We start from the raw sequence: 25,780 nt of genomic DNA, 5'->3' as shown, positions 1-25,780 counted from the left end.
GTGGAAGAACTCTGCTTACTGCTGTAGCTCTAGTATCTAAAACAATGCCTGGTACATGACAACACTTGATAAACATTTATGGAAGGAATAAATGAAATATGGCTGAAGCAAAATGAGCAAGGAAGAAGAGAACAGCAGATGAAGCCAAAGAAGTCACATGGTGTGACTTGTAGGCCATGGGAAGAATTTAGCCCTTTACTGTGAGTGAGATGGGAAGCCTGTGTAGGGTTATGAGCAAAGCAATGGCATGAACTGACTTTGCCTCTAAAACAATCACTCTAGGGACTTCCCTGGTGGTCCAGTGGTGAAGAGTCCACCTTCCAATGCAAGGCACACAGCTCGATCCCTGGTCGGGGAACTGAAATCCCACATGGCATGGGGCAACTAAGACCACATGCCTCAACTAGAAAGAGAAAACCTGCACACCACTAGAGAGAAGCCTGCGTGTCACAACAAAAGATCCGGCATAACACAACTAAGACCCAATGCAGTCAAAAAGATAAATATTTTTTTAAGAAAAGATTAAAAATAGTATCACTCTAGCTACAGAACAGAGTACATGATGGAAGCAGAGAGACAAGAGGCTACTGCAATAGTCCAATCAAGATATGATGGTGACATGGACAGTGCAATAGCTGTGGAAGGGAAGAGCAATCATTTGAATACATTTTGAAGGTAAAGTCAAGGGGTTTTCTGATATGTTAGATGGGAGTATGAGAGAAAGACAGAAGTCAAAGAAGTCTAAACATGGAGAACATATCTTTCTTTAAACAAATACCAATAATACTTAGATATAAAGCAGTCAGTAAGAAATACCTCCTTTTTATACCTTTTGTGTTTTATTTCAAAGCAATGCATATTCATTTAAAAATTTTTTAATATATATAAAAGCAAACAGGCAGGAATGAAAAACTATAATCCCACCACACAGAGATGAACACTGTCATTTATTTTAAAAAAAAGTGTGTGTGTATGTGTGTGTTTATTTTCTAAATGGAATCATAATATCCTTGGAATTGTAATCGCTTTTTTTTTTCCCCAAATAAAGATATGCGTTGACCATCTCTCGATGTCGATGTTTTCTTTTATTACTACCAGACTTTCAATGGCTGTAAAAGCCGTGTTGCAAATTTAGGTTGTTTACATTTTTCTAAATTATAAACATGACAATAAACTATATTATTTGGCTTAAAAGTTGAAAAATATTAAAGTAAACATGTCACAGAAATTTTCTACAGAAAAGAAAATCCTAACTAAGAGTCTCGAGCTTTTCCAGAATAGATCAGATGTACCACAGATCATACTTGTATCAGTTTTTACAAAATAACATTTCATTTTCTTAGAAGTATATGTGTGTGTGGGGGGGGGGGTGGCAGTAGGGAAGATAGAGTACCACATTTTAAATATACTTAATGTTTGGGTCTAGCATTAGACAGTTTATAAGGACAGCAGTAACAAGAATATATTTGTTTATGGACAAAACAAATATACATACTTCTTTAACTTCAAACTTCAGTAGAAGATTAATGAGCTCCTCATTTGGGGCCTCAGCAACCTTTTTTATGTCTGACCCTTTCATACTTTTACCAGTCTGTGTGTCTCCATCCTCAGCATCAAAATACTCATCATCAGACTCTAAAGGAAGAAGACAATTGACTTGAGAGAATGTCCATCGAAAACTGCATAAAACACTCAAACTGAAATCTCTCAAAAGTAAAATTCATTTATTAGACATAACCTTCATATTCAGAATCAGAATATAGCTTCTTTCTAAGTCCCACAGAGTGACTCAACCTGGCATGGGATAATCATATATAAAATCAAACAGCCCTTCTATTTTCTTCTTCAACACTTCTGATTGTTTTTCACTTTAGTTTATTTATTCAATTTTCAATAAAATATTTACTGGGTATCATCTATCACATATCCATCTGTACCAGCCACTAAGGACACCAGGGTGACCAAGACAGACATTATCCTTGTCCTCATAAAGTTTACATTCTAGTTCAAAATGAAAAAAGATCAGTTAGACCAGAGATAGAGAAAAGAATCAAGTAGAGATCAGGGCAAAAAAAAGCAGCTTATTTAGAATCTTAAACACTGTCAATCACAAAAATACTTTTATTCAAACAAAGAAACTTGGCCTTAAATAAAAATAAATGACTCGAAGTCTCACTGTTGGTTAGTAGCACAACTGGAAATAAAGCCAGTAAACTACTATAACACTTTCACAATTCCTTTATTTTCTGAAAAGTTTATCTCTAGGTTTGGTTTAATAAAGAACATTTTACCTTCCTCCCCTGATTCCACTCCATCTAGCAACAGTGGCGTACCAAGTAGGCCTTTTGTACTAGCTGTTGTTATAGGAATTGAGGATACCTAGAAAATAATACAAAAAGTTTTCTAAACATACTAATTTAGCAGGATTAAATGTACATAAATGAGAGAAATACTGAAAAAGTAATAGAGAATAGAGAGAGATGGAAAGACACATACACAGCACACAAATCTTCCAACAAAGAACGTTATGCAATCAACTAATGGCTGGCTGGAGTTTACTTATTATTAAGACCACCACCTGCATTTACAAGGGCAGAACCATGTATAACTCTAGTAGATAAGTCTACCTATCATTGTGTGGCATTCAGTTGCTGTCTATTACAATATTAATTATACGTCTTTTTGACAGGTCCCTCGAAAATGGTATCGACATTAGTTGGCTCTCAAATTTCATTTCAAAGTAAATGGAAGTCCAACATTTATGTTGTAAAGATCAATTCCAAGTAAAGTGATCTAGAACTTTTCAGTCTAACATATAAGAAAATTTTATAATGATCATTTTATTTTGCAACATTTTAAAGAAGATTTCTATATTTAGCTTTATTTAAAACACATTTCCTAAATTTGAAAAACATTTTTCCTTTCATTTATGTATCTTTCTTTCCGTTATTCCCTATAACAGACTTTCTACCACCACTCCAAAATGAAAATAGGCTACAGTCTTTATTTATTCAATGCCATATGCAGTTCTGTACAGAATCAACCACATTAAACCTCAAAAATGTATCAAATAAAGGAAACTGGCCCTAAACAATACTGAAAAACAAAACAGCTCACAAAAAGATGGAAAAAAATCACCATATATACAAATATAAAGATATTTAGCATTTTTATTATCTCCATTTACCTGTCTCTCTGGAGACTGTGCAGATGATTTCTGTGGCAAGGGTATACTGTTAATCAAATGTAGCATGTCTTTCATCTTCTGATCAGAAATTCTCACGTGCATCAGAGGAAGCCCTCCAGATACTTTAAATCTAAAAACATAATTAATTCAACTATAAGGTATCAAGGTCCAGCTTCTCTATACTATGGAGGTGGGGAAGGGAATGGAGAAGAGACTACATTCTGGGGTCAAAGTTACTTTGGATATGTTTTAATCTAATTATATTAATGCCTCAACATTGCCAGGGAATGGGAAGCTCTATGTAAGCCAAGTTTTGTATCCTTCTTAAGCAGCCAAACCTTAAGTTAACTAATTTTTAGGAAGACATTTTCAAATACAAATTATCTATGTTTTAAAACCTAAAACACTATACAAAACATTTCCTGGTATCAAAAATTTCTCATTCTGAACATCAAAGAGTATCTACCCCATCATTCTCTATCCCTTCACCTCCCATTATTTCCTTTCATAGCATTTATCAGCACCTGACATAGCATATGTATACTTGTTTATGTCTCCTCTGGTTAAAATATAAGCTCCATGAGAAGGCTATCTGTTTTACTTACTGCTGAATCACTGTTGTGCTTTCATCAGGTGCTTACTTTTCAGCACGTGCTTCTCTTCTGCTTCCCTATTACACCTAACTGCCTGGGTTTGCTTGTCCTAATAACTTTGTGGCAGCTATCTGCTGCTCATAAAGCTCTTTCAGGTTGTTTATCTTTGACTTCGTAACTAAGCTTGAACAGCTCAAGCTGACAGATGCCTAACTACTAAACGAAGAATGATTTTTCTGTATAATGCAACCACTAATGTTCAAGAGAGGCCAGTTAGCTGTTCCTACCTCAAAGGATTGAACTTTCTGTGAAAGTACTCTGTAAATTGAAAAGCACTGTAAAAATGTGAGATGCTTCTTTATTATTTCTGAAACATTGCATAAAACTAATATCATCCCAAATAGAGGGACTAGATAAACCCTCCCTACTAAAATAACTAAAAAAATGGACAAAATATGTGAAACAACTGTTTCAAAGACACTGGACATCAGTCAACAAAGGAAAGTTGAAAGATGGGAAACAAATGACTAAAGTTGTACAAATACCCAGTCTACTGACTGAAGAGTTTCAAAATGTGTAGGGTACAGTTAAGCAGCATTTCAAGGAAAATTTGAAGCACTAAATGCCTGTATTAGAAAAGAAGAAAGGTCTCCATTGAATGGTCTCAGCTTCCATCTTAAGAAACTATGAGAGTAAAACATATGAAACCCAAAGTAAGCAAAACAAAAAAAGCAATACTGTATGTGAGAGTGGAAATCAATGAAATAAAAAACAAATACAATAGAGAAAATATTTGAAACCAAAAGCTGATTCTTTCAGAAGATCAACAAAATTGATAAACCTCTAACCAGACTGATCAGAAAAAAAAGAGAAAAGGTACAAGTTACTAATATCAAGAGTGAGAGAAACAGCAACACTACAAATTCTCCAGGTATTAAAAATGTAAGATGGAAATATTATAAACAATTTTAAAACAATAAACTCAACAACTAAGACATGAAAGACAAACTTTTTCATTGCAACGCAAGCTATCAAAGATCACTCAAAAAAACAGATAATCTGAACAGCCGTATATCTATTAAAGAAATTGAATTTAAGTTAAAGAAACTTAATTTGTAGTTAAAAACCCTCCCCTAAAAAAAAAACTCCAGGCCCAGGTGGCTTCACGGGTGAATTCTACCAAACATATAAGAAGGAAAAAATACCAATTCTACACAACTTCCCTCTATGAAGCCTGATACATTGATGCCAAAACAATAAAAGCACAGATCAATATCCCTCATAAACAGAAATGTAAGGTTTTAAAACTTCATAACAAAATTTTAGCAAGCCAAGTCCAACATTTTAAAAGAATAATACATTACTACTAAAAGAGCTTTATCTAGTAATGCACAGTTGGTTTAACCTCCAACTGATAAAGAGTATCAATGAACTAAAGATACACATACGAATAAATCTCTAATCAATTATACTGAATGAAAGAAGTCAAAAAAAAAGAATTACAACTCTATGATTTTATTTATATAAAATTCTAGAAAACTCTAACAAACCTTTAGAGTCAGAAAGATCAGTGTTGCCTGGGGATTGAGGGGAGAGGAGTTAGCAGGTAAGGATATGAGGGAGAAAATACAATGGGACACAAGGACTTTTGAGGATGATGGATGTGTTCATTATCTTGACGATGGTGATGGTTTCATAGATAAACACGTCAAAACTTATCAAAATGTACACTTTAAACAAACATAGTGTATTAAACGTCAGTAATACTTCAACAAAGCTGTTTTTAAGAAGGCAGCAGATAATTTCATAATTATCTACTTAAATTCAAAATTCAGTTTCTACTTTCCATTCCCTTAGATTATTCTCAAGATTTTATATGGTTCCATAATCAAAAGAGCCTATAATTTTTGAAGATTTTATATTTCAATATTGAACCTTGAATTCGATCCATTCAAAAAACAGGGATAACCAACTTTCACAAAATGTAAAAGCCCAAGTACTTCTGAAATAAGAGAGGTGATATATAATTCAAATAAACATTTCCTTAAAAATGCATTTCTGTTGTAAGATAATCATTATTTTTTTCTGTCCTTCAGAAATCTAGCTTTGCTTTATTAAAATTCAGTAACTGATGCAGATATATTTCACCTTGTTGATTTTATAATATGAAGGAAACTCATACATTACCTAGCCATTCTAATGTCTTTTTCCACCATTGCCTTGGCCAACTCAACATGAATATCCATGGGTTGCAATATATGCATAGTTGATGGATGCTGAAATCGACACTTTTTCCAGTTTTCATCTGAAAAAAATTTTTTTAATTAAATGACTAGTTTTTATTTATTAATTAGTTTTAGATTATCAGATTTTCTATGGAAAAGTAATCTATTAGAAAATAATTAACAAATATATTCAATGATGACTTTTACTTCTTTCAACATACAAGCTAAATGACCTATATTTTTTAACACAGATTGACAAAAGTCAAAGACTATGATATAAAAATAATTTTAAACATTTATTTGAAGAATGTTTTCTAATAACATCTTACATTTTAAAGCAAACAGGGAAAAAAACCTAAGAATTTACTGCCTTGATTCCAGAATTAGAGATCAAGGTTGGGGAGTTGCAGTGAAAAAAGGAAGATACAGGGAAAGAAAGACAAGAAAAAAAGAGGTTTCTGGGGGTCCTAAGTGCAATAATTCTAAAGCAAAAATGAGTTTTATCAAGCAAGATTTTATGACAAAATCTTCCAAATAAGAAGGTTCCAAAGACAGTCTTCCAATAACTGAAAGAACTCTACACAGATCTTAACTGATGGCAATGAATGAACATCTTTTATTGCTTATAATTCAAACAATTATTATTAAGTACATACAAAAGAAAAGGCAGCTTTAATGGTCTGTGTAGGTACTTCTCTTCAAGGAATTAATAGGCTCAATCTATAAAACTAAGTAGAGCATTATATATTTACATTTTAATAAATCTTATTACTCCCACTATAGTATACACTCTGCACACAGAAACTACATCCTTTCCTTCAGTGACCTACCACAGAGTGATATACTCAAGGATATTTTGCAAATACTTACTATTGCTTCTAGAAACTAAAGAAATACAGAGAACCAACAATCTTCATTTAAGCAGTAGAAACCACCAAAGCTTTTGGAAAATAATTAAATTCACTACTTTTAGGGTTTAAAGACTATATCCATACTTCTCAGGTATCTACAAAAGTAAAAAACATACTACCACTCAAATAAAGACTAGGCTAATAGTAAAATATTTAAAAATAAAGGCAGCAAGGGAAAACAACATTGAGACATCCCAAACACACTGGGACAGAGGAACATAAGCCAACTGCAACTTCTATTCCATATTCTGGGCAGTTTTATGTCACTTTAAAAAAAAACAGGCAATGACTGGACTTAGATTCAAATGGTACTAAGTACCCTAAGATGAACAGCCACATCTCTGTAATTGTGACAAACCTTTTCACTGATGGGCTCCTATTTGGTTCCCTTAAGTGACCAACAGTATATGTGTTCAAAATGTTATCAGGGTTGATATACACGTAAACATGCATATCTATTTACCAATGCTACTCAACATAATTTCAAGATCCTGAAAACTGAGCAACAGTTTACCTGCTCTTGCAAAGAGTAGTTGCACACTTTTTATTTCCACATCAAACTTGTCATATGCCTTATCCATTATTTCTTCCAGAGAGGAATTACTAGTCTTCTGCAAACCTTGATCTTTACTGTTAAGCTGAAATGGAGAAAAACCTTCAATTTTTTTAACAGAAATATCTTTATATCAACATACTTTAGTTGTGTTTTCTTAAAGCCTAAATAAAATTAAAACATTGCCCTTAATGAATTCACATTTTGCTTAATTTTCTAATAATTATTAGCAAATATTTTATTAGGAATATACCATTTCAGCATACATCTCTATTACATTTGGGTAACAGGTGCGCAGCACATTTATTTTATTTTATTTTTTGTGGTACATGGGCCTCTCACTGTTGTGGCCTCTCCCGCTGTGGAGCACAGGCTCCGGACGCGCAGGCCCAGCGGCCATGGCTCACGGGCCCAGCCGCTCTGCGGCACGCGGGATACTCCCGGACCGGGGCACGAACCCGCGCCCCCTCCATCGGCAGGCGGACTCTCAACCACTGCGCCACCAGGGAAACCCCTCAGCACATTTAAATTGATGACAAGATGAGTTACACAGCTGTCTATCTCAAATAACCCGTCTAGACACGCGACTCTTCCTGGTTCTCAGGAGTTCTCACCACTTGTGGCTCAAGCTTCCCTGCCAGCTATGCTAAACTCTTCACCATGAAACAGAAGGTTTTATTCCTTCCTCTCCCCACTATATAACTAGAATAATTAGGCCATTAGAATTCAGCTCCAATCTCGATTTGCTTTTCCCTCTTCCTAAAGGAAACAAGGATCAATTCAGGACTACATTTTTTGAAATCTTCAGTTTTTCTCAGAAGATTGGATTTCTAGGAGGTTCAACACCCAAACCCTTACAGTTCTCAAACTCTCGTACTCATCAACTCTTAGTTGATGTCAGTGATTTAACAAACATATATTCATATCTGTATAATTTTCTATTCTCAAGACATATAAATTAACAAAGAAAACTATGTAATTAGATTCTGGAAACCTAGGAGTGCTTGAAAACTAGGAGTGCTTCTCTCTAATTAGGAAAAGACAGCAGTAAGCCAGTCCTCAATGTCAAATCATCCACCATTTCAGGAAATGTTAGCTGTTGTTTTTTTAATAGCGGTAAGATACATACAAACTACACAATCTAAGCTAGGCTTGACAAAATGCTAACAAGAAATAAGTCTAGGCTTAGTTTAAGTGAACTCTGAGGGAAAAACAGCATACTGTCAGACAGCTAGCTGCTAAACTGAGCAAAAATGGGCAGACAGAAATGCATATACACCTACCTGAAATGTACCAAAATCTAAGATGAGAAGATCTGACTTTTCATGGTGGAAACCTGTCTGTGGAACTATTAGATACGAGGGCTTCAGATTTATCCTTAAATCAAGAACTTTTCGGGTTTCAATAATATGTGTAAGTCCTAAAAGAAGAAAAAGAAATGATGAAAGATTATGCAGTCAATTTGAAATATGTAATCATATTATTAACAACGAGAATAAGAAGATCACTTGAAAAGTATGTTGGAGAAGTTCTTTTCACAGATTAGATTCTCCATTCAGCATGTAAGGTGAAATTGCATATGGTCAATGAGAAACAATCATATTGCATAATATAATAAACCCAACACAGCTAGTATTTTAGCCAGAGATAGAAAAATTCATTATTTCTTTAGTTAAGTAACCATATACAGTAGGTGGCTTAAGATTAGAGGCCATAATGCACAAAAGTATGTATCTTTAAAACTCGATTCACACACAGTACGGTGAACAGTCGCTTAAGAACTGAGACAGGGATGTTTTCCAGCTCGAGTTCACTCTGCAGCACAGGTTCCTGAAGGTAACAGCAGACGGAATCCCCTGTGCCCCATATTATTCTCTTTCTCACCCAGTCTGGCAGGTATAGTTGACAAAAAACTACCTACACTATTTTAAACATAGTATTTACATTAGAACAGCAAAAAACTTTGAGAGTTTAGATGACATTTATGCAAATTCTTTACCTGTAGCTGTTCTCTCTTTAATTTCTTCCAGCTTCATCAATGTAGCTGATGTTATTTGCTCAAGATCTAATCCCCTATTTGACTGAAAGAATTCAACCACTGCATTGATGGTTTTCTGTGAAATCATTTAAAATATAAACAAGTTATACAGAGTACTTTGTATATTACAAAATTTAAAGTTTCAGTTTAATTCTAATCAACTCTGGCTCTGAACTGAGGTGGTACCTCCAAAGACAATCTACCCTACTACATCTCCCTCTGGAGTGAAAGGGAACCTGAAAAAAGGTATAGCCCACTTCACCTTATTGGAAAGGCAACAAATGTGTGCATATCGTTAAGGTGACCTTAAGTATGTTCTACGGTATCACATTGATGTAGCAATGGGGCATTACTTCTAGACTTAGCCTCCAGATTAGAAGGTGAAACTCCACCTCTCTATACTGCAACTGGATTCTCCTGCACTTTGAAGTTTAGAGAGAAAATAAGAAAGCTGTTCAGTCCTTACCTACACCCAAAACTTGAACTTAAATTCAGACATTTTGCAAGAAAGAATGAGTTCTGGGCATTGGATGTAAAATGGTGTGAATGTACTTAACCCTACTGAACTATACACTTAAAAAATGGCTAAGATGGGAAATTATGTTCTATGTATTTTACCACAATTTAAATTTTTTTTAATTTAAAAAAAAAATCACAGAATACAGTAAGTTCTGCCTCCCACCCACACTGTGAATTTACTTCTAAACTGTACAGTAAAAATAAGTCAGGGATCTCAATGACAGAGTGGGGCCAACCTACAAGTGATGGAACGAGTGATGCTCAAGATGAGTTAAGAGAGTCTGAATAAAGATGGAGCTACAGATACAGAACTGGAGCCAGCATTTTCAACAGCAAAGAAATGGCAATGATTTTTTCTCACGTGAACAGTATCTAAAATTCTTTCATTTGCTGCTAAAGCTTTTTAAATTGGTTCCAAACATTGAAGAGAAAGGGAAAATAAGCAAAAAGAAACTGGGGTAGGAAACTGGTGTGTAGTTATTTGTGAGTAGTTAGCCAGTATAATAAACACAGACTTCTTTAAGGGTATATTACTTTTTTAAAAAATTTAACATAAGCATACAGTACAAAAAAATCTGTAGCATATGAAAAATCAAAATTAACTGCTAAACATGTACTGCTCTTTAATCAAGAAAAAAGTGTCAGTAAACTGAACTACTAAGTAAATTAAGGTTAAATATGAAAAGGAAAAAAGAAGAAAACCATATGTCAGAAGCATAAGACGTGTTTAATAAGGATTCACTTTCTCCTTGTACTCACAGCATCGTAGATGACCTCCACAGGCTGAGACTGAACAACCAAAGTCTGGTCAGCAGTACTATTCTCTGGATTGGTTTCAAATTCAATTTTAAGCAAGGATGATGCAGTATCACCAATTGAAGCCACAAGTGATGGTACAATATCTTGCTGTCTCAGACCTGTTATATACCAGTGTTCTAATTTTGCTTCCACCCTACAATCCAGTGCAGAAAAAAGAAGTATTACAAATAAGATCCTTCTAATATAATAGGTTAAAATACAAATTTCCCTTTTAAAAAACTCCTTTGAGAGCCAGGACCATGCCCATCACCCAGAGTTGAAGTCCAAACTCCGTAGCCTAGAATTTAATTACCCACACAGTCTGGGGCTTTTTTCTCTGATTTGGTTTATTTTTTTATTTTCCTTTTCCTCATGAAAAATCCACTTTGGCCAACTTCAGAACACTGCCAAACTGCCGCACGAATACATGCTATATGGAATACATGCTCATGGAATTCATCTCCCTATTTCATGACACCCTGCACACTCTGCTCCCTCATCCCTGCATCTGTTGGTCCCTTCCATTCAGTTAGCCTAAGCCCCAGATCTCCAAGTCCAAGTTATTCCCTTCTACAACTGAGCTTGTGTAGCATTAACCCTAAGGTATTTCACATTACAGTACCTTCTTACTTATGAGCTCTCAAATATTATACAGATCTTAAATTAACTTTTTATTTCCTCTCTTATCAACTACAGCATAAACACCTTGAAAACAGAAAGTTACTGTTTCTATGCATAGCCTTCATAGTAACAAATCTATGAATTAAACAGTATACAAGAAATATTTGTGAAGGAAAAAAGGAAGGGGAGAACAAATGATGAGCTCCTCATATAGTTCTGTAATATAAAATGACTATCTTCACACACAAAAGGAAAAGAAATTAGAGACAAACTACTATTAATCAGGTTTTTTTATGCTAAGTAACACTATATTTTTTTTGGCCTGAAGTCAAACATAGAAATAAAAATTAAAATAATAAGTTTTTGAAACTTACTTAAGTGCTTGTGCTCCTGGTCGCTGAGATACTTGGGTGCCAAGGCCAATTATCTGAATTTTCAGTATTTCTGGAATATTTCTGTTTTCTCTTATTGTAACAGAGGTGCTTACTAACTTCAGTGCCACAATATAAGCAACATACTAAATGAAAGAATGAATGAAAATGGTTAAATTTTAAGTAATTCTTTCATTTCTTCATATTTAAATCTGCTAAATTATAAAATGATCTAAAAAAAGTATGTTCATTGTAAAAAAAGAACATTAGAAAACTCAATACAAAATTGCTTGCTCAAATAGGACATTTACAAAAGATTCAAAATTAATTTCTCTTAGTTTTAAAGGTAATAAAAATGAAATGTGATAAAATATTTTGTGGCCTAAAGATTCAATTCAGCAGCTTTCACTAAAGCAAATTAATTCAAACCAATCCTCTAGCTCAAAAACTGAACAAAATAAAAAGAGTATCTGCTTGATGACTTTGGAGAGTTAGTAAGACACTGAGAAAAAAATATTCTGCCCCCAAAATTGATAGGTCAAGAATACAGGTAGGACAGATAACTAAAGAGATGATTCTCATCAAACCACACCAGAAGAGAGGAAGTAAGGAACAAAGAATCTATGAAAGAGTCAGAAAACAATTAACAAAATGTAAATAGTAAACCCTTATATCTCAGTAGTTACTTTAAATGTAAATGAATTAAATTCTCCAATCAAAAGACAGAGACTGAAAGAATGGATTTTTTTTAAAAAAAAGATACAATGATCTGCTACCTACAAGAGACTCACTATAGCTTTAAGGCCACACACAGACTGAGAGTGAAGGGATGGAAAAATATTTCAAGCAAACATTAACCAAAAAAGACAGAGTAGCTATATTTACATCAGAAAAAAAAAATAGACTTTAAGTTAAAAATAGTCAGAAGAGACAAAGAAGGTCATTATGTAATGATAAAGGGGTCAATCCATCAAGAAGAGGTAACAACTGTAAATATGCTATGTACCCACTGGAGCACCTAAACATATATCAAATACTAACAGAACCAAAAGAAATAGACAGCAATAAAACATTAGTTGGGGACTCCATTCTCAACAAAAGAGATATCATCCAGACAGAATCAATAAGGAAACAATGGATTTGAGTAACACTACATGCTAAATGGACCTAAGAGACATAGAGAGAAATTCCACCAAACAGTAGCAGAATAAATACTCTTCTGGAATAAATGGAATATTTTCTAGGATAGATCATACATTAGACCACAAAAAAGTCTCAAAATATTCAAGAAGATACACATTATATCAAGTGTCTTTCCAATCACAATGAAATGAAACTAGAAATCAGTAATAATAATAAAAGTACAAAATTCACAAATACACGTAAATTAAACAATATACTCCTGAACACACTCCTGGATCAAGGAAGAAATCAAAAGGGAAAACAGTATCATGAGACAAACAAAAATGGGAACAGGGCTTCCCTGGTGGCACAGTGGTTGAGAGTCCACCTGCCGATGCAGGGGACACGGGTTCGTGCCCCTATCTGGGAAGATCCCACATGCCATGCAGCAGCTGGGCCCGTGAGCCATGGCCACAGAGCCTGCCTGTCCGGAGCCTGTGCTCCACAACAGGAGAGGCCACAACAGTGAGAGGCCCGCGTATTGCAAAAAAAAAAAAAAAAAGGGGGGGGAACACAACATACCAAACTTACTGGATACGGGAAAAACATTTTTAAGAGGAAAGTTTATAGTGATGAACGCCTACATCAAGAAAAAAGAAAGATCTCAAGTAAACAACCTAAATTTACACCTCAAAGAACTATGAAAGAACAAACTAGGCCCAAAGTTAGAAGAATAAAGGAAATAAACATTACAGCAGAAATAAATGAAAAAGAGAATACAGCAGAAAAACAGAAACACAATGGAGAGTAACAAAACCAACAGTTCTTTGAAACAAAAAGCAAAACTGACAAACCTTTAGATAGACTAACAAAGAAAAAGAGACAACACATATAAATAAAATTATAAATTAAAGAAGAAACATTACAACTGATACCACAAAAATACCAAAGATCATAAGAGTGATTACTATGAACAGCTATCCACCAACAAATTGGAAAACCTAGAAGAAATTGATAAATTCTGAGAAACATAATCTACCAAGAATGAATCATGAACAGAAAATCTGAATAAACCAATAATGAAGGAGATTGAATGAGTAATTAAAAATATCCCAAGAAAAAAAGCCCAGGACCAAATGTTTTCACTGGTGAATTCTATCATTTAAAGAATCTACACCAATCCTCTCAAACTCCTCAAAAAAACAGAAGAGTAGGAATACTCCCAAACTCATTTTACAAGTCCAGTATTATCCTGATATCAAAGCCAGAAAAGGACACTATGAGAAAAAAAAACTGCAGGCCAATATCACTTATAAGCACAGATACAAAAACTCTCAACAAAATACTATCAAACCAAATTCAGCAGCACAGTAAAAAGATCATATACCATCATCAACTAGGATTTATCTCTGGGATGTAAGGATCGTTCAACATACGAAAAGAAATTAATGTAATATATCACATGAATAAAAAGATAAAAATCACATGACTATCTCAATAGATTCAGAAAAAGCATTTGACAAAATTCTACATCCATTCACCATAAAAACTCTCAATAAATTGGGTATAGAAGGAATGTACTTCAACATAATAAAGGCCATATATGACAAGCCCACAGCTAACACCATACTCAATGTTGAAAGGTAAAATGTTCTTCCCCAAGATCACGAACAAGACAAGGGTGCCCACTCTCACCACTACCATTAAACATAGCATTTGAAGTCCTAGCCAGAGAAATAAAGCAAAAAAAGAAACAAAATGCATCCAAATTGGAAAGGAAGAAGGAAAATTGCCTCTCTATGCACATGATATGTCTTACGTAGAGAAAATCCTAAAGGCTCCACCAAAAAAAGTTAGAACTAATGAAAAAATTCAGTAAAGTTGCAGGATACAAAATTAGCATACAAAAATCATTTGTGTTTCTATACGCTAATTTGAAGAAAAGTTTTAAGCAATCCCATTTACAACAGCAAAAAAACAATAAAATAATTAGGAATAAATTTAACAAAGGAGGTGAAAGATCTCTACACTTCAAACTATAAGACACTCATGAAAGAAACTGAAGAAAACATAAACAGAAAAGCTATGCTCTGTTTATTGATTGGAAAAATTAATGCTTTTAACATTGTACATACTACCCAAAGTAATCTATAGATTCAATGCAATCCCTACAAACTCCAATGGCATTTTGCATGGAACCACAAAAGACCCTGAATAGCAAAAGCAATCCTGAAAGGAAAAAAAAAACCCACAAAGCTAGACTAGGCATAACACTTCCTAATTTCAAACTATATTACAAAGCTATAGAAATCAAAACAATATAGTCCTGGCATTAAAACAGACACACAGACCAACAGAACATAATCGAGAGCACACACATAAATCCATGCACATATGGTTAACTAATACTTGAAAAAAAACCCAAGTATACCCAATGGAGAAAAGACAGTCTCTTCGTTAAATGGTGCGAGAAAAGCTGGATATTCACATGCAAAAGAATGAAACTGGTCCCCTAACTATTTTTTTAAATTCATTTATTTATGGCTGTGTTGGGTTTTCATTGCTGCACACAGGCTTTCACTTGTTGTGGCAAGTGGGGGCTACTCTTCCTTGCAGTGCGCAGGTTTCTTATTGCGATGGTTTCTCTCTGTTGCAGAGCATGGACTCTAGGCACGCAGGCTTCAGTAGTTGTGGCACGTGGGCTCAGTAATTGTGGCTCACAGGCTCTAGAGCATAGGATCAATAGCACTGGCGCACGGGTTTAGTTGCTCCGCAGCATGTGGGATCTTCCCGGACCAGGGATCGAATCTGTGTCCCCTGCATTGGCAGGTGGATTCTTAACCACTGCACCACCAGGGAAGTCCCTGGTCCCCTATCTTACACCACTCACAAAAATTAACTAGAAATGGGTTAACAACTTAAATGTAAGACCTGAAGCCATAACTCCTAGAAGGAAATGAAAAACCTCCTTGACAGCAGTCTTGGCAATGATTTTATAGATGTGACACTGAAAGCAGAAGCAAGAAAAGCAAAAATAAATAAGCAGGACAACATCAAACTAAAATGCTTCTGCAAAGAATAAGAAGCAACAAAATGAAAAGGCAACATACAGAATGGGAGAAAATATTTGCAAACCACATATCTGATAAGGAGTTAATAAGAAAAATATAAAAGGAACTCATACAACTCAATAGCAAAAAAAATAATAATCCAATTAAAAATGGGTGAAGGACCTGAATAGACATTTTTCCAAAGAGGATATTCAAATGGCCAACAGGTATATAAAAAGATGCTCAACATCACTAATCATCAGGGAAATGCAATTCAAAACCACAATGAGGGAGAAGATCAAGATGGCAGAGTAGGAGGATGTGAAATGAACTCAACTACCCAACATGAACATATCAAAATATGTCTACAGGGCTTCCCTGGTGGCACAGTGGCTGAGAGTCCGCCTGCCGATGCAGGGGACCCAAGTTCGTTCCCCAGTCCAGTAAGATTCCACATGCCGCGGAGCGGCTAGGCCCGTGAGCCATGGCTGCTGAGCCTGCGTGTCCGGAGCCTGTGCTCTGCAATGGGAGAGGCCACAACAGTGAGAGGTCCACGTACAGCAAAAAAAAAAAAAAAAAAATGTCTACATGTGAACAATTCTCATTGAAAACTAACTGCAGACTGGCAAAAAGACTCCTGCAAAACTAAGGCTTTAAGAAAGACCCACATAGAATCAGGTAGTAAGGGAAGTCCACTAGTAAAGGCAAATACATAGTAAAGGCTGAGGATCAATCAATTAAGCTATCATGGAGATGAAAAGAAAAAAATTATAAAATCAACTATAACTACAACAATCAGTAAAGGGATAAACATGAAGATGTAAAATACGACATCAAAACACAAAATGTGAAGGAGGGGAGAAAAAAATGTGTATCACTTAGAATGTGCTTGAGCTTAAATGACTTCCTATTTTGAACAAGTAAATATAGTTATAGGTCAACAAACATGAACCTTGCGGTAACCAAAAATCAAAAACCTACAATAGATATACAAAAAATACAGAGTAAGAACACAAGCACAGCACTAAAGAAAATCATCAAACCAAAAGGGAAGAAACTAAAAGAAGAAGAACAGGGAAGAACTACAAAAACACTGGAAAACAAGTAACAAAAAGGCAATAAGTACACACCTATCAATAATTACTTTAAATGTTAACAGACTAAATGCTCCAATCAAAGACAAAGCATGGCTGGTTGGATAAGAGAACAAGACCCATCTTTATGCTGCTTACAAGAAACTCACTTCAGAGCTAAAGACACACACAGACTGAAAGTGAGGGGATGGTAAAAGATATTTCACGCAAATGGAAATGACAAGATATCGAGGGGAGCAATACTCATTTCAGAAAAAACAGACTTTGAAACAAAGTCTATTTAAAAAAGACAAAGAAAAGCATTATATAATGAAAAAGAGATCAATACAAAAATAGAATATAACACTCATTAACATATATACACCAAATACAGGAGCACCGAGATACATAAAGCAAATATTAACAGACATAAAGGGAGAAACTGACAATAATACAGTAATAGTAGGGGACTTTAACACTCCACTTACATAAATGGACAGATCATCTAGACAGAAAATCAATGAGGAAACAGTGGTCTTAAATGACACAACAGACCAGATGGACTTAACAGATATCTATAGGACATTCCATCCAAAAACAGAAAAATACACATTGTTTTCAAATGCACATGGAATGTTCTCCATGATATATCATATGCTAGCCCACAAAACAAGTCTCAACAAATTTAAGAGGACAGAAATCATATCAAGCAATTCTTCCAAGCACAGTGGTATGAAACTAGAAATCAACTACAGGAAGTAAAGGGGGACAAGCATGAACACATGGAGACTAAACAATATGCTATTAAAAAAACAAAAAGTCAATGAAGAAATCAAAGAGGAAGTCATAAAATATCTCCAGACAAACGAAAACGGAAACACAACTCTCCAAAATCTATGGCATGCAGTGAAAGCAGTTCTGAGAGAGGTTCATATCAATACAGGCCTACCTTAAGAAATAAGAAAAATCTCAAATTACAAAACTTACCATCTAAAGTAATAAGAAAAAGAAGACACAAAGACCAAAGTCAGCAGAAGGAAGAACACAATAAAGATCAGAGAGGAAATAAATAAAATAGAGACCAATAACTAGGCTCACCAAGGTGAAAAGAGAGAACCCACACAAACAAAACAAGAAATGCAAGAGGAGAAATAACAACCATTACCACAGAAATGCAAAAAATCATAAGAGAATACTATGAACAGTTATATGCCAACAAATTGGACAACTTTTCTAGAAGAAATGGACAAATTTCTAGAAACATACAACCTTCCAAGACTGAATCAAGAAGAAACAGACAATCTGAACAGACTGACCATTAGTAGTAAAATTGAGTTAGTAATCAGAAATCTCCCAGCAAACAAAAGTACAGAACAAAACAGCTTCATAGCGAAATTCTACTAAACATATAAAGAAGAGTTATCATCTATCCTTCTCAAACTATTCCAAAAAACTGAAGAGGAAAGAACACTCCCAAATTCATTCTCTGAGGCCACCAATACCCTGATACCAAAACCAGACCAAGACACTACAAAAAAAAAAAACTACAGGCCAGTATCTCTGATGAATATTGTTGCAAAAGTCCTCAACAATATATTCGCAAACTGAATTCAACAATATATAAAAAGGGTCATACACCATGATCAAGTAGGATTTATTCCAAGGATGTAAGGATGGTTCAATATTCACAAATCAATCAATATGTTACACCACATTAACAAAAGGAAGGATAAGAATCACATAATCATCTCAATAGATGCAGAAAAAGCATTTGACAAAATTCAACATCCATTCATGACAAAAGTCTCATCAGTTGGTACAGTCGGAACATATCTTAACATAATAAAGAGCATTTATGACAAACCCACAGCTAACATCATACTCAATGCCAAAAAGCTAAAAGCTTTTCCTCTAAAATCAGGAACAAGACAGGAATGCCCACTCTCACCACTTCTATTTAACATACCATTGGAAGTCCTAACCACAGCCATCAGACGAGAAAAAGAAATAAAAGGTATCTAAATTGGAAGGGAAGAAGTAAAACCATCACTGTTTTCAGATGACATTACACTACGTACAGAAAAGCCTAAAGCCTCTGCCTAAAAACTCTTAGAACTAATAAATGAATTCAGTAAAGTTGCAGGATAGACGATTAATAAACAGAAATCTATTGCTTTTTTATACACTAGTAATGAATGATCAGGAACAGAATGCAAGGTAACAATCGCATTTAAAATCACATCAAAAAGAATAAAATAGCTTAGGAATAAACTTAACCAAGAAGGTGAAAGACCTATACTCTGAAAATTATATAATGCCGATAATGGAAATTGAAGATGGTACAAAGAAATGAAAAGATAACCCATGTTCTTAACTTGGAAGAATTAATATTGTTAAAATGGCCATACTACCCAAAGCAATCTACCGATTTAATGTCATCCCTATCAAAGTACCCATGATATTTTTCACAGATCTAGAACAAATAATTCTAAAATTTATATGGAACCATAAATGACTCCAAATTACCAAAGTAATTTTGAGAAAAAAGAACAAAGCTAGAGGTATCACGCTACCTGATTTCAGAGTATACTACAAAGCTACAGTAATCAAAACGGTATGGTACCTGCATAAAAAGAGATACAGAGATCAACAGAACACAATAGAGAGCCCAGAAATAAACCCACACACTTACGGTCAATTAATCTATGACAAAAGAGGGAAGAATAAACAACAGAGAAAAGACAATCTCTTCAATAAGTGATGCTGGGAAAACTGGGCAGTACATGTAAAAGAATGAAATTAGAACATTTCCTCACCCCACATACAAAAATAAACTCAAAATGGACCGAAGACCTAAATGTAAGCATCTGAAACCATAAAACTCACAGAAGAATATTCACAGGCAGAATATTCTCTGACACAAATCGCAGCAATATTTTTTTGATCTGTCTCCTAAGGCAAAAGAAACAGAAGCAAAAATAAATAAACAGGCCCTATTAAACTTAAAAGTTTTTGCAGAGCAAAGGAAACCACTGACAACATGGAAAGGCAACCTACCATATAAAGGAAAATATTTTCAGGTGATATTACCAATAAGGGGTTAATATCCAAAATATATAAACAACTTATACAACTCAATATCAAAAGACAACTAACCTGATTAAAAAAATGGGAAGAACACTTGAGTAAACATTTTTTTCACTGAAGATAGAGATGGCCAAAAGACACATGAAAAAATTTCAACATGGCTAATCATCAGAGAAATGCAAGTCAAAACTGAAATATCACCTCACGCCTGTCAAAATGGTTATTATCAAAAAGTCCACAAATAACAAACAAATGTTGAAGAGGGTGTGGAGAAAAGGGAACCCTCCTACACTATTGGTGGTAATGTAAATTGGTGCAGCCACTATGGAAAACAGTATAGCCATTCCTCAGAAAACTGAAAGTAGAATTGTCATATGATCCAGCAATTCCACTCCTGGGTGTGTATCTGAAGAAAACGAAAACACTAATTCAAAAAGATACATGCACCCCAATGTTCACAGCAGCAATACATACAACAGCTAGGATATGGAAGCAACCTAAATGTCCATCAACAGATATAGAGAACAAACTAGTGGTTACCAGATGGGCAAGGGAAAGGGGGATTGGCACAAAAGGTGTTTGGAAATTACAAGGTACAAACTATTATATAGAAAATAATAAGCAACAAGGATATATTGTACATCACAGGGAAATATAGTCATTATTTTGTAAGAACTTTAAATGGAGCATAATCTATAAAAAAACTGAATCACCATGATGTAAACCTGAAACTAATATAATATTGTAAATCAACTATACTTCAACTAAAAAACATTAATAACTTCATATGGAGAACATTTGCCAATGTTCTTTAGAAAAAAAAATAACAAACCACAATGAGATATCACCTCACACCTGTTAGAATGGCTATTATGCTGTACCAATTTATATTCCCATGCTTGTACACTGTGGGTGGGAATGTAAATTGGTATAGTCACTATAAGAACCAGTGAGGAGGCTCCTCAAAAAACTAGATAGAGAAGTACCTTATGATCCAGCAATTCCACTTCTGGATATTTATCTGAAGGAAATGAAATCAATACCTCAAAGAGATATATGCACTCCCATGTTCACTGAAGCATTATTCACAACAGCCAAGACATTATAACAACCTAGGTGTCCACTGGCTGATGAAAAAATAAAGAAAATGTGGTGTGGATATACACAATGGAATATTATTTAACCATAAAAAGGAAGGAAATCCTGCAACAACATGGATGTAGCTTGAGGACATTATGCTAAGTAAAGTAAGTCGAACAGAGAAAGACAAATACTGTACGGTCTCACTTATATGTGGAATCTAAAAAGACCAGAGAATAGACTGGTGGTTTCCAGGAACAGGGAGCAGGGTATGGGGGAAATTGGTGAAGGCAGTCAAAGGTACAAACTTCCAGTTATAAAATGACTAATTTCTAGGGATGTAATGTAATTTAACAAACACATAAAAGACTCCTACAAACCAATAAGAAAAAGACAACCCAATAATGAACAAGAGACTCAAAAGCTACTTCACAAAAGAGGATATCTATCAGGCCTACAACAGTACAAGAAAGTGAAAAACCTCTTCAGTCATCCAGAAAACACAAATTGAAACCACAATGAAATACTACATACTAACCATTTAGAATGGATAAATTTAAAAGACTGATGATGGTAAGAGTTGGTAAAGATGTGGAACAATAAGAATCCTCATATACCAATGATGGAAATGTTTTTCACATTGGAAAAGTATTTAGCAGAATCTATTAAAGTTAAACATACTCATATCCTATGATACACCAATTCTACTCCTAAGGATATACTGAGCAGAAAATCTCATATGCCCACTAAAAGATATTTACAAGAAGTTAACAGCAGCATAACAACCAAAAAACAAAAACAACCCAAATGCCCATAAACAAAAGTATGAATAAATAAGTTGTGGTATTTTCAAATGAAAATACCTACACAACAATGAAAGTGAGCAAAATACACACAGTGAAAGAACAGAGATAGATCTCACAGTAATGCCCTATCTATTGCACAGTCTATAATTTAACCGATAGTAATTACACAGCTGTTCTTTATGACACATCAAATGAGCAATACATTTTGGTTTTGATGACTCTTTTATACATGAGTTACATTTCACACACACAGATTTTTTAAGATAAAATTTTTAAAAGACAATTTACCTCTATAATAAGTACTTTTTATCAGGTTATTCTCACATTCATTAAAGCAACTAAATCTAAAGTTGGAGACAGTTTTAATTGGTAAGGTCTGACTGAAACATTTAACAAAAAGTAAAGCAGAAACAAACTGTAACGTATTTTTATTAGTTACTTTAAAAATCAATAACTTGTTTAACCCAATTAAAGATAACACAGAAAAACGAAACCACCTAAATAATTACCACCTAAACAATTACCTGCTTGGGTAAAGTTAGGTTGTGGGTGCTCTCACTATAACCAATAGCCGTGAAGAGCTTATCTTTTTCCTCTGGTGTCATAAGGTCATCAATAGCTACAAAAAGATAATATTTTAAGAAATCAATTGCTTCAGTCTTACAGATACAATAAAAAAAATCAAACCAAACTAACGAGTGGCCTAAAATCAATAGACACAAATGCTAAAGCAAAAGCAGCAAAGTAATTTCCTCTAATATACTATTTTGACTTGTTAAACATCATGTATTTGCTTATTTAGGTGAAGAAAATGCAAAGAGACACCATTAAGGGAATTCAGATGTCACATAACAATTTTATAATTCCCTAAGTATTTTAAAAATTAAGTGAAACATCTAATTAAATATCCATGTAAAAAAGTAACAATAAGGAATGCTACCTGTGAGATTTCTGAATTTCAAGTTTTAAAATTTCACACAAATAACTTTTCTCAAAAATTCGAAGTTTTATTTTAGTTAAATAAACATGGGAATGTTCCATCCTGATGTATTTGTTTATATGTTTACTATACTAAGCTACTTTTATTTCAAAAATATTATGAAATAAAATTCCACTGACTGGTTAAAACATAATTTATATATTTTTTCCTTATCAGTGTACAATAAACTATCTGACTTGGAACTTACTTTCAGGAATCAAAGATTCTTCATCTTTTTTCTTAGATTCCTTCTTACCCCAAAACCCACTAAACCAGCCTCCACGTTTCTCGCCTCTGTCAGTAGACTTTTTCCTTAATTTTTGCCCAGATCGAATCACCTAAAAAATAAAAATTAAAAAATTTAATTAAAGAATAAATGCCCTCTTCACTTTCAGGTGTAGCCAGGTAAGAACAATGGTTAATTTTTTTAACACTAAATTAAGTTAAAAGCAGTCAATAAAGCTAGTTCCTTCTGAAACGATTCTCAACATTATTTGGTTAATACAGTCTATTAATTTATATACTTGTCACACCTACTGACAGCTTTCTGACGAAGTTGCATTTTGTAAGTTAAGGTTTCAAGTAAAATTCTTCTGAGCAATGTGTCTTCCAAATTTACAAGGTAAGGAGCTACTATGACAGGAGATTTTTAAAATGAAAAGTTCCCTGAAAGGAAGACACTTCCACACTCAAAAATAAAATTTAAGAATCCTATTTCATAATTCACATACACTGTTGACTTGCTAACTATGAACATGTTTGGGGGACAGAATATAAATAAAATTAGAAAGTCCTCAAATCTCATTTCATCCTGTTTCTCAACAAATCCTGGCTTGATTATCTGCTGCTTCTTGTCTTTACCCACTTTTCAGTAAAACACAGACAAATAACTCAAAAGTGGAAAACAAAAGGATGAAAACAATATAGGGCTTAAATAATTTAGACTCTATCTTCTCATTTCCTGAATAAGTAAATAATTTTCCCACTTTAACTTTAAAATATTTTAAATTGGTAGTAAATTGGTAACATACTGCAAGCTTCTGTGTGTACCAAAAAGTGAAATAATCCAAAAGACAAGTTAAAGAGCTGAATTCTATAGTAAAGAGAATAAGTTTGATTAACAACTCAGTTTATACTAAGTAAGTTATCTTTAACAAGTAGACATTAAACAAATAATAGGGGAATAGGTCTATATCTGGCCACAAAATCATTGATGGTCCCAGTTATATCTCAGCTCTAACTTTTGTCAAGCTTAATCTATTTTCAGCAGTCAGAAATGTAATGGGTAAAAAAATATATAGCTGATTAGTTTATATTTTATATGAAATAATATTTAACTTCTTTATTCTCCTAGCATAGAAGATTAGTATGCATTTTTATTTTTCACAGTAAAATATATCTATGAGACCATAAATTTTTAAATGTGTATAAAATTTAATATGAAGAGGTATGCAAAACCCTTTCACTTTTTCCTAAATACCACCTCTGTTGCCTTCACTTCCCTTCCCTGTCCAGCTAAGAGGCCAAGGTAAATAACTTCATCCAATCCTCTACCTACATTTTAAACTCTCTGGCCCTGCAGATTTTCCACTATAATGAAAAAACATCAATCTTGGATGAATCTAATTGCCTTCTCTTCATCTATATCCCATCCTTCTTTAGCCACAGCATCCAATAATTTATCTTCTTCCCTCAATGTTGAAGCAACTGATAAGTAGTATTAAGAACACCCAATTAAACTGAAGCAACTTAATTTAGGGAGGATTAGAATTATCTGTTTCTTCTGGCAAAATGTTTCTCTAATTCATAGGAACAAATCCACAGTAGCAGCAAATACCTTTTAAAATATTCACACTCTCTGCCCCACCTTGGGGAATTTGTCCTTAAGAAAATAAGAGACGTTTGAGAAAATGTAAAGACAAGGCTCCTCATTGTAGTGTCATTTATAATCAAATATAACCAGTGGGAAATAGTAAGCAAATTCTGGTATACGAACAGAATTGAATACTAGTCAGTTATTTAAAATTATGTTGGATAAACAATTCTATGGAATACTATATAAAACAGAACACTAACTTTTTTTTTAAAGAAAGAAAAGCAACTTACAAAACCTTTTCTTGACTCCACAATCGCCACAAGTTGCCACTCCCTTTATCTTGCTTTCCACTTACAGTGAAGTATCATGACTGTCTGTACTTAGTCTCTCCAATTCCTCATCTTCCACTCCCTCTCATTCCTATCAAATTTCTACCCATACTATTCTATAAAACTTGCTCTTTAAATGATTTCTTTAAGGCTAAATCCAATGATGAACTTTCAGTTCCATGATGGCCTACCTAAGCCCTCTACAACACATCCTTCATTGCTTATTACAACAACAAATTCTGGACAAAACATAAAAAGTATCTACCACAGACTCTGAAAAGTTAGCAAAAGTGGAGGGAAGTCAACACTTGGAGAAGTGACCTTTTCAATAGTGAGTTTCCTCACTTTTTTTTTTCACATGTTGTACTCATCCCCCACCTGCCCTAAAACTTCTCCCTCCTGGTGTTCTTACCCTTGGACAGTCCCCTTCCCTTGAGTGTGGGCATGACCTGTGACTCATTTCTAACCAATAAAATACGGCAAGGGTGATGAGATGTACATAATTATGTGCATAGCATTGTGCCAGGCACATAACAGTCTAAGTGGTTTATATAGTTTATCAGGTACTCCACACAATAACCCTATGATGTAGGTACTGTGAATTAATATAGTTTTACAAATG

The 25,780-nt window shown here is 34.2% G+C and overlaps 1 protein-coding gene across 2 annotated transcripts in view; it reads right to left on the bottom strand.

Moving 5' to 3' along the window:
* VPS13C (vacuolar protein sorting 13 homolog C) overlaps positions 1-25,780 on the bottom strand; it is a 174,676-nt gene that overhangs the window by 97,416 nt on the left and 51,480 nt on the right. For both annotated transcript variants that reach the window (XR_009518476.1, XM_060005858.1), the window contains exons 15-25: positions 23,222-23,351; positions 22,559-22,653; positions 11,820-11,962; positions 10,786-10,978; positions 9,469-9,583; positions 8,753-8,889; positions 7,431-7,554; positions 5,968-6,085; positions 3,188-3,317; positions 2,292-2,379; positions 1,496-1,635 (exon numbers count right to left, since the gene is read on the bottom strand). Coding sequence is in view for 1 of the 2 variants with exons in the window: in XM_060005858.1 (XP_059861841.1) it covers positions 1,496-1,635; positions 2,292-2,379; positions 3,188-3,317; positions 5,968-6,085; positions 7,431-7,554; positions 8,753-8,889; positions 9,469-9,583; positions 10,786-10,978; positions 11,820-11,962; positions 22,559-22,653; positions 23,222-23,351 (1,413 nt within the window). In the remaining variant the exon portion in view is untranslated. The remainder of the gene's footprint in view (positions 1-1,495; positions 1,636-2,291; positions 2,380-3,187; positions 3,318-5,967; positions 6,086-7,430; positions 7,555-8,752; positions 8,890-9,468; positions 9,584-10,785; positions 10,979-11,819; positions 11,963-22,558; positions 22,654-23,221; positions 23,352-25,780) is intronic.

The sequence above is a fragment of the Delphinus delphis genome, chromosome 2 (assembly GCF_949987515.2).
Source record: "Delphinus delphis chromosome 2, mDelDel1.2, whole genome shotgun sequence".
In the NCBI taxonomy this organism is placed as follows: domain Eukaryota; kingdom Metazoa; phylum Chordata; class Mammalia; order Artiodactyla; family Delphinidae; genus Delphinus; species Delphinus delphis.
The sequence above is the reverse complement of the archived record's forward strand: the minus strand, read 5'-3'. Positions and strand labels throughout refer to the sequence as shown.